Source organism: Dipteris shenzhenensis, chromosome 26 (assembly GCF_047967505.1).
Source record: "Dipteris shenzhenensis isolate YYH24624 ecotype China chromosome 26, Dip_SZ_1.0, whole genome shotgun sequence".
Lineage (NCBI taxonomy): Eukaryota > Viridiplantae > Streptophyta > Polypodiopsida > Gleicheniales > Dipteridaceae > Dipteris > Dipteris shenzhenensis.
The window spans coordinates 52,720,214-52,730,443 of NC_141621.1; the positions used below are offsets into that span (position 1 = coordinate 52,720,214).

General features: G+C 45.6%; 1 protein-coding gene across 1 annotated transcript; it reads left to right on the plus strand.

The window, feature by feature from the left end:
• Positions 1–7,887: 7,887 nt before the first annotated feature.
• On the plus strand, positions 7,888–8,691 carry LOC147885264 (uncharacterized). Its single transcript, XM_087397892.1, has 3 exons — positions 7,888–8,119; positions 8,220–8,298; positions 8,438–8,691. The coding sequence occupies exons 1-3, from the start codon at positions 7,896–7,898 to the stop codon at positions 8,504–8,506; spliced, it is 372 nt and encodes a 123-aa protein (XP_087254018.1). The 5' UTR covers positions 7,888–7,895; the 3' UTR covers positions 8,507–8,691.
• Positions 8,692–10,230: the final 1,539 nt, after the last annotated feature.

The window sequence follows — 10,230 nt, forward strand, 5'->3', positions numbered from 1 at the left end:
AATCATAATGGTTATACATTTTTCTAAGTTTATGGGGTCCCCTACCTTGTGAATGGGAGTGACGGTGTTAAGAGCCAAGTATGGAGAAAACTGATGCAAACCGCTTTGTTTAAAACTTTGCTAAGATGGGGGTCATAATCCATATGCCAAGACATCTTTGTTAAAATTCTTTGCCAAGATGGCAGCCATAGTACTTAGTCCATATGAAATGTATTCAATACATAGTCCCTCATGATTTTTGGCTTGGTCTTATGTAGCTTCAAAGCTACATGTCTACAATTACTAGTGGTGGACATTGCACATGTGCCAAGGCAAGGTAGCAATGTGGTGGGTAGTGGGGAATGTTGTATAATGTGTGTGCATAAGAGTGCCAAAGTTTGGTGTTAGTGAGAGCAAGGGGATCATTTCTAAAGGAAAATTTGTCAAAATTCCTTGGAGTTGTTGCTGTATAGGATGCTTAGTAACTCCTCCTCATTCTAGTGAACAAATGCATGCTTATTCCAATGGACCAGAAGTCATCTCCATTTCGCATAGTCTTGAATCTGAGTTGACAACATAATGGCTCACACTCATCATTATACCAACTATTGTAGGAGATTGAGTTGTTAGGCAATGAGCAAGTGGAGTGGGTGGTTTGTGGGGAAGTGTACAAAGCAGCCTCATGGAGGGAGTACATGATTAGAATGGCTATTTGAGAATAGGGTAGAAAGATGTGCTAAGTACTTAAGGGATAGGCTAGTGATTGAAGTGGATGCCATGATGTGTTGTATGTGTGGATGGCATCATGGTGTGTCATGTGGTGGGGATGGATATACTAAAGAAAAGATAAACTTGCTCAGCAAAAAGACAAGGGATCCCATGAGGTAATAACTTCATTAGAGCCTTCCTTGTGTGGAGAGCAAGTATCCACCAGAGGAGGGCCATCAATTTAGATCAATGTAAATGATAAGGTCATGTATCCCACCCATATCCAAGAAAGAGTTCCTATAAGAGGTGACCGAGGCTCACTGATTGGTAGGTACTATACACATCCTTTCATCTCAACATTAAATAGTAAAATAGAATTGTCTTAGAAACTAAGAAGCAATATTTGTTGCATAGTCATCCTCGTGAGGATGTCCTATAAGGACAACTTCTCCCCAAGTTGAGAAACCCATGATGTTTGGATGTAGTACTTTATAGTGAGGTCATAGCCTTGTCATAGAGATCTCTAGCAAAGTGTGAGGCCTCGTGATGGAAATAGCAAACTTTGATGTAGAGTCTTGTTGAACCCTTATCCAAATAAATTTGGAATGTGTGTCATATCTCTCTGTCGAGATCATCCCTATGAGATGACTTGTATAGCACACCCATTCCTCCCAATCCACAAACTCCACATGTCTCTTGAGTCTTGACTTGGTATGCTCTTTCCCATGTGTACCCACAAACTATAGGCAAAGGGCACTCTGAGCTCTAATGTGCCTCTATGTAGAAAACTATACTTTGTCATGTGTATGACTTTGAGAAATTCCTTGGATTTGACCATAAGGCACCATTATAGTTCCAAACAATGTAGGTCAAGGTCTTGGTATTCTATGTCTCATAGACCCTTTCTCCCTATCCAAGGAGATTCCTAGATGCCTGTTGGGGTCCTATCAAAAGCTGCCATCTCAACCTACTTCCTAGTTTTCCTCCTTGTAGGTGATGTCTTGCTATTGTAGGAGGGTATGCCTCTCCTCTACTATTGGTAAGGGTGTGAGGTCATCATCCCATATGTACCTAGAGGTGGTCCCGTAGCATTGTTTGCTTTTGTAATGCTGCAACATGAGCCTGAGTGTCTCTGAATCTATGACATGAGGCCACTCCCAAGTGTGGTCATATCCTTTGCACTATGCATCCTCAATCCCATGTTCATAGACTCCCAAAGCTGGAAGCCACAAAGTTTGTCACATAATCAATGACAATGGTGGAGGTATAAGGAATCCTCTTGACTCTAATATTGAGAGCCTTGTTAGATTTCTATTGCTACTCAAGAATGGTGGTCAAACGGCGGTCTTCGTAGGCTCCCATTTTGCAACGTCCACCCATCTAGAGGTCTCCTTGATGGCTGAGTGCATGGTGGCTATCTGTGCCTCCACTAGTGGCCCACTACTTGGTATTGTCACCAGGTTATGGTATACATAAGCAAGCTCCTTATGGAACTGTGAAAGCCTCTTGATTGAGGTTATATATTTATCTATCATACTCAATCTCTTATGCACAAAGGTCATGAACCTCCATGAGAATCTATTCCTCATCATGGTCAACGATAACGTGCGATGGGTTATAATGCACCTGTCTGGGGGGTGGAATCTGCTATGGGTGATAAGGATAGAGTAGGGAAGCTAATGGCTGGGTGTGGGAGAAGTGGAAAGGGAGGGTATGAAAGAGGGCCAAGTGAGGGGATAGTGGATAGGGGAGGGGATGATCAAGGACTAGGGAGACATTTGAGAAATGGCTGAGGTGAGCCCAGTAGTAGATGGAAAGGGTAGCTAGTTGAGGGGTGGAGGTGATAAGACGTAGGATATGTCGGGGCCAATGTTGATGCCAATGTTGCCACCACTAATGCTGATGTTGATGCTGACATTGATGCCACAGTTGATGCCAAGCTAATTTTGATGTGGAGGCAACTGCGATGTGAGGCTTTTGCATGGCAATACTATCTGTTTGAAGTCCACTGCATTTTTTGGTTATTGATCCACTATCTCCTCTTGTTTATTTTGCTATTTTTTGGGCTGTTGGTTTCTTTGCATATCCTCTCTCTCTCTCTCTCTCTCTCTCTCTCTCTCTCTCTCTCTCTCTCTCTCTCCCCTTTTGCCATGCTTTCCCATTCATACCCTTCATATTTGTTGGCCCTTCATACCTACGATGCCCTTCATTCCCTACAATTCCCTTCAGACCCTTCAATGTAGGGGTGCAATGGGGGAGAGGCTATACGGAGTGAGGGGAAGTAGTGGGAGGGGAGGGGCTACTAGGGACAACAAGAAGGAGGGTGGAGCTTGAGGGGGAATGCAAGGGGCACAAGTGGTAGGGTTGGAGGTAGAGCGAAGTTGAAGACAAGGAAAGCAAGGCTAGAGGGGCGCATGCAAGGAGGGGACTACGATGGGAGAGGCAGAGTAGGAAGGGGGTGTGATGAGAGAGCAAAGAGGGGTTGCAATGGGAGAGGGGCTTGTAGTGCCCTTCATACCTAAAATGCCCTTCATACCTTCAGGCCAACAAAGGGCAACAATGTAGGGGTGCAAGGGGGGAGAGGCTATATGGAATGGGGGAAGCAGTGGGAGGGGAGGGGCTACTAGGGACATCATGGTTGAATGGGGAATTGAGGGGGAAGGAAGGTGGGGCTTGAGGAGGAATGCAAGGGGCAAGGGCGGCAGGGTTGGAGGTAGAGTGAGGTTGAAGACAGGGAAAGCAAGGTTGGAGGGGCGCAGGCAAGGAAGGGCCTACGATGGCAGAGGGAAAGAAGGAAGGGGGCATGATGAGAGAGCAACGAGGGGGTTGCAATGGGAGAGAGAGAACAAGGAGGGTGGTGATGGGAGAGGAGGGAGGAGGTTGCAATGGGAGAGGGAGAACAAGGAGGGTCATAATGGGAGAGGAGGGAGGGGAGGGGACATGATGGAGAGTAAAGCAGGGTTGGAAAGAGAGAGAGAGAGAGAGGAGGTACAATGGGAAAGGGAGAGCAAGGAGAGGACACACAACCTTGGAGAAAACTTGAGAAGCTGGCATGAAGTGCTAGCAATTAGCCTTCCATAAGGAGATACGAGTAGCTTGACCCGTCTACGATGGGTAAGTGACCCACTGCGTTGGGTCTCAAGTGGTGAAATATCTCTAATTTCAAGAAATAAAATTTCAACCCTGGGAGTAACTTGGCTTAGCTCACTCAATCTTGGTTATGGGACAATAAAAGTGAAGTATAGATGGTCAACCTCCAATTTAAATAGATGGGCTTTCCATATTTTGTATAACATTCGCGTTTCAACTAATGGGAAATTTTTTACGATATGAATTTCCAATTTACCACCTACGCCATGAGACCCATTATCTCTCTCTCTCTCTCTCTCACACACACACACACACACACACACACACACACACACACACGCACACACACACACACACACATGCATGCACATTTTTTGGGGGGGGAAAATTACACATACACACACATGCACACACACAAACACACATGCGCGCGTGCACACACACACACACACACACACACACATAGGAGGAGAGAGAGAGAGAGAGAGAGAGAGAGAGAGAGAGGGCAAGGGTTACAACTTTGCCAATATCATTAGATTTATTAGGATTTATTCATCTTGCTAGTAACATTGAGCCATTGGAACACAGGAGTCCTAAAAGGTCCGAAAAGATTGCATTTGCAAAGTTCACAAGATTTGTTCTACATTTACTATGCAAGCGAAAATCATCAATAGGTTTATCAGGCAAGCTTTTGAATTGCTTGTTGAAAATGCATGGCCAAAGGAACTAGACGTCCCCTTGGATTTCTTGCTCACGCTCGTTGAGTGTGTTATAAGCAATCCAAATAATCTCATTGAGTTTGGAATAAGATTGAAGGAACACATCAAGCATGGAATCTTCAAGATCAAAGCATTGTACAAATGTATTCAATTCCATGAGACTTTGATAAGCTTGCCCGAGTTTAAAGGTGTCCATTCGACTTGTTTAGGACAGGAGCATGTACCATGGTCATTGTCTCATCTGCATGAAGAAAAATAGTTAGACTTAGTTCCTCCAGATCACTATGCAGTTGCCAATGAAAATCATGATGGGCAAGTCATGGGCACATCCTCAAAATTGTTTCGTGTTCTAGTCAAGAAGGTTGCATTTTTTATGTGCCACGTTGCATTCGAAGGGTTGTACCACATGGCATTGCCCTTTGCCTACGAGATGGCACCTCACAAATAAGTAAATAAAGAAGAAGATTAAAGATAGATTGATAGATATAGCTATGGATGTGCTCTTCTAGAGGTTATGATTCCCTTCTATTGTGACTTCCAAAATCTGTACGCAACTCAGCTCAACTTTGGATCAAAAGAAGAATTATATGATGTGATTGCTAGATTTCTCATTTGGAGCAAAAACTATTGATGAGATTCTCCAACCGAGCATCACACTTCAAACTAGAATAAAGATGCGATAGCTTTGCTGGCTATGGCGATGGAGTGACAGAAACTTTCATCCAATTGCTAGTGATAAAAATTTGCATATAATTATACGGCATGGCTTCCCACAATCATTGATCCTGGAGCAAGGAAGCCGGCACACAACTACGAAACCATCACGAAGCTCACACACAACCCATGGAACATCAAATAATCCATATCTTATGTTTGACAATGAAACTACCAAGGTGTCGTGATCCCATGGTTTTGGGTTAGAAGAATCATAGCAGAGTGCGGTGAACATTTAATAGACTAACATTACATAGTACGCATTGATGGCCCTGTTGAGAAAAAGTATCATAGATGTGATGTTCTGCCCTTTCTGAGTGCATCATAATTACTTAAGGTGGCATCAAACTCAAGGCTTACTCAAGGCTTGCAATGGTGGGAACACGCACACAGTCAGGTTCATCAAATAGACTCCAAAGATCACAATCTTTTGATACAATGAAAAGCATCCCAAGGAACCCGGTACATATCAGCTTACCTCCAAGGATTCAACGCAGAAAGAGATGTGTGCTTATGCCTCGCAATAGCCATACCAAAAGATGTAGATGTGTTAGCCAAGAATCGTTTGTGATCTATAGATTCCAAAAAAATTGTTGATGTGTGGAATGGCCTGAATAAGGATGGACCTACTAGTTATTCTGCATGATGGCACACAATGGCTCATGAAATCAAGCAACACTGAGACCAATTGGTGGGGGGGGAGGAGGAGGAGGAGGAGCAATCATTCACAATGAAAATCCATCTGCTTCCCTCATGCTCGTTGGGCAAACATTTTTGCTGCTGCTACTACTGCTCCCGCCTCTACCTCTACCCCTACCCCTGGCTCTTTTCTGCTTCGTTGTCACAATGGCTCATGAAATCAAGTAGCACTGAGACCAATTGGTGGGGGCGAAGGAGGAGGAGAAGGAGAAATCATTCGCAACAAAAATCCATTTGCTTCCCTCACGCTCATTGGGCAAACATTTTTGCTGCTACTACTACTGCTATCGCCTCAGGCTCTGCCTCTACCCCTGGCTCTTTTTTGCTTTGTCGTCCATCAACTTCTATTACTCATCTACCACCTGGATGCATGCATGATGCACTAAGCCCTTCCTTAAGGAAATAGAGAGATCGATGAGTCCATCTTTCTCTCTCTCTCTCTCTCTAGGTATGTCTCGTAGGCCTCCAAAAACAAATAAATATTATTAGTAAAATTTTATTAAAACAAAAACATTAATGAAAGAGAGGTCTCTCTCTCTCTCTCTCTCTCTCTCTCTCTCTCTCTCTCTCTCTATCTCTCCATCCCTCCTCCTCCCTCTCTCTCTCTCTCTCTCTCTATTCTGCCCTCTCTCTCTCTCTCTCTCTCTCCCCCCCCCCTTTTTGTACCTCTAGTTTGCTCAGTCCTCAGTCTACAATCCAGTTAGACTGCCCGCACAGTCGCTCTGCGTCAGCCATGCCGTCACGTGTACTTGCACCAACGCGTCACATTGTGCCTACTTGCGCATGTGGCTTTCAATCCATGCCATGTGGCACTTAGAGGCCAGCAATGCACTCTACGCCCTATGCCATGTGGCACTTCGTGCCCTATACCAACGCCGCCACATCATGCGCTATCGGTTTTGTCGCCGTCCAGCTCACTGCTCTGGATGCTCTACCTTTTGCATGCCACGTGTCTGACCTTTTGCGATGCCATGTGTCTGCATTTATGCGTGCTCTCTCTCTCTCTCTGCTCCTTTACTCTCTCTATCCGCATTTATGCTCTGTCTCACCGTATTGCACTCTGCACTGTGCAGCTCTTCACATTTACTCTCACGGAGACACGTGGCGCGATGCGCAATTGAAGCACATCTGCCCCTCAACTCAATGCGCCCCATGCCTAGTTAGCATGCGCCATGCCTAATCAGCGTGTCTGCGCCCGTCATCTCCGTGATTAGTCTTTGTCTCGGCGCAAGTCGACATGTGTTGCTGCCCATACTTTAGGCCTACCCTTTCCATTTATCCCCTCCATCCTCGTGTGTCGCTTTTCAGTTTGAGCACTAAGCAGCTGCTGCATCCCACGTGTCGCAAGCTCTACTTCTCAAGCTGCTGTGTCTGCCACGTGGTTGCATCTTTTGCTCGTGGCGTCGCCACGTCTCATCGTGCCGCTGGCTTTGCAAGTGCATTTACTGTCCCCTGGAGTTATGGACTGTTTGATCAACTGCGTCTCTCTGCTCTGTCTACGTGATAGTCGCCGTTGTATCGCCATGTGGACTGTTTCTCTGCCTATGTTGCTCTGCACTATTTTTGCTTGCTCGTGCCACGTGTCACAACGCGGCTCTCCTTTCTTTTCATTCCCGAACCTCCTCCTCCCCTTCTCGAAACTCCCACGAACCTCCGTCCTACTCTCTCCAAACCTCCAGAGTGCTCCACGTGGGTCTCTTAAAGAATAGTATAGATATAGACAAGGGCAATATTCTAGACTTAGATGAGGCATTTGTGGTAATATGTATGGGTGTTGATTTAGTATTGGGAACACCAATGTTCACAAATCAATGCATCTTTCATAGACACACATGGACAATACAAGAGGAAAATCTCTTACAATGCACGACAATACAAGAGGAAAATGCTTCTTAGCAAGAAGAGACAATCCAATAAACATTTGACATGTGGCAAAATGTTTTAAAAAAAACATGGGGCAAATAAATTCCCTTTACAAAGATTTCGATGATGCATAGCTTGGTGTGTATATCGTTGGAGAGGATTCTGCATCAGAAGCGGGCTAAGCTCTCAGCCATGGAGAAGATGTTTGGACCTGCTTACACTGGGGACCCTGGCGTCCCGCACTCCGACAAGGAGGCCTTCTCCACCATCTTCTGGGGCGCCGTCGCCTTCTCTGTCTACTCCTTCGTCTGCCCTTACTACTGGGAGCAAGCTAACCATCATATCAAGTCAGCCTCTCTCTTTTCCCACGTGCGTAAGGTTCCTTCGTTTTCCGTCTTTGAAAGTTTCTTTGCCAGCTCGTGTACCCTTATAATCATTTGATTGTAGTTATCATGATTGGGCGATGGTGTGCGAGAACCACCGGTTTAAGCAGGCACTGAAGAAGAATCAGAAATATGAACCTCTGGTATGCGCCTGGACTCGAGTCCGGTTTTTTCTGTTCTATTACTTGGCCCTTGCGCACGGACTAGTTCATTTTCATCTTAGTGACGAGTGTAAGCAATTAGGTTCGGTCTTTTGACTGTAGTGGGCCCTCTTGTGGGCAGTGGAACAAGTTCATGAGCAAGAGAGAGCGGAAGGCGTACTATCACAATTGGGCCGATTACTTTCCTTGACGACTGTCCACGGCTTGCCCTCGCTCAGATGTTCGTTTAGATGCTTTATGTAGGTTGGACTGTGATTGTCAGTTTGAATCGAGATTGTCTTGCAATCACGTTGACGTTTCTTTCATTTGAACTCTTGCATTTAAAAACTATATAAAATATATATTCTCAACCAAGCAAAGTTGTTTTCTTCAAATTTATATTCGAGAGACTCTCAATAGGTTCCTTGACCAGGCAAAGCTGTTTTCTTTTTACGGTGATCTTGCGTTATATAGCTAATTAATTGGTATTTATATATTAGCAGATTGCATCTCTCAATTTTCCAATGCCCCCTTTATTAGCCAACGCGTACATCTAGCTCTCAAGAATGATTACCTAATCCAAAAGGCCCAGTTGAAGGTCATTATACAAGAGAGAGAGAGAGAGAGAGAGAGAGATTAACGTCCACGGGAGGCCTCGCGGGCCTATGGGACAAAGGACATAGAAAGTGAACCCATACACGCCTCAGTGGGCTGAAGCAAAGGGCACGCTAGGACCCTTGCTGAGTACTAATCTATGCTAATAAAGTCATAATCATAGAAATAGTCAACTACAACTGCATAGTGGGCCTAAAAAATCAATCTATCCAGTATCAGAGCTACGAAGATGTCTCATATCTGTGTCTGTCGAGTTGTCTTGTGCTACAGTGGGGGATGCGGTCTCAGACTCTCTGGGCTATGTCCAGAGTGACCCCTTGTCTCTGTCGATCCCCCCTGAGGAAAGTTGCGACAGGTTGAACCTCAATAGAGTGTACTTTGGGGCCTTTCTATCGCGCATGTGGTCTTTGCGCCACTCTCTCAATGGTACTGTGCTGGCTGCTCATCCAGACTGCTCTCATGTCGGCTAGCTCCTCCTCCACTCCACTGTGTCCGGGGGCTGACTCAAATGTATAGAAGTTTGTGACGCGTCGTTGTGCCCTGTCATCCTCTCTGTCCTGTGGTGGTCTGGCCATCCCCTGTTGCTCTCTAATTTGTCGCAAAAGCGTTTCCCTGTGCCGACGCATCTCCATCAGATAAAGCTCGATATAGACCTGGTCATGGAAATGGATGAGTTGTGACAAAGGACCGAAGCCACTCACCTCCAGGTAGAGACAGTGGTAGCGTCCTCGGATCTCGTAGTAGGTTGGGTAAACACAAAGAAAATGCTCCTTTGTCTCGACCGCCCCTAGCGTACATAGCATGCAGACCTGTTGCTCTCTGGGTATACCTGCTGCTCTCCCTGTCTCGATCCTCAGCTGATGGGACGAAACTTGCATTTGACCAATGGCAATCCTTAGTGCATGGGAGACTCCTCTGAGAGAGAGAGAGAGAGAGAGAGAGAGAGAGAGAGAGAGAGAGAGAGAGAGAGTGCTGCTCCATGTCTCGATCCTTAGCTGATGGGACGAAACCTGCATTTGACCAATGGCAATTCTCAGTGCATGGGAGACTCCTCTGTGTGTGTGTGAGAGAGAGAGAGAGAGAGAGAGAGAGAGAGAGAGATTTATTAGTGTCTGCAAAAGGTCAAAAAGGCCTATACGACCCGAGTACTCTTGAAACGTCTGATTTGCAAGCAAACACAAGAACACACCAATTGTGAGGAATTTGAGGAGACTGCTCACCACCCAACCATGACATCTACGGGATGCGATTTTGAATCAGGAGATGTTTCCTCCGAACCACGAGTTGAGCTACTAGCACAAACTCCCAACCAGATCCTAA

Bases quoted from the DNA above. Each gene is read 5' to 3' on its own strand.
- LOC147885264 (XM_087397892.1), top strand. From the start codon at position 7,896: ATGATGCATAGCTTGGTGTGTATATCGTTGGAGAGGATTCTGCATCAG. The intron at 8,120-8,219 runs GTCAGCCTCTCT...ATTTGATTGTAG, and splicing joins CAAGCTAACCATCATATCAA to TTATCATGATTGGGCGATGG. The intron at 8,299-8,437 runs GTATGCGCCTGG...TCTTGTGGGCAG, and splicing joins ATCAGAAATATGAACCTCTG to TGGAACAAGTTCATGAGCAA.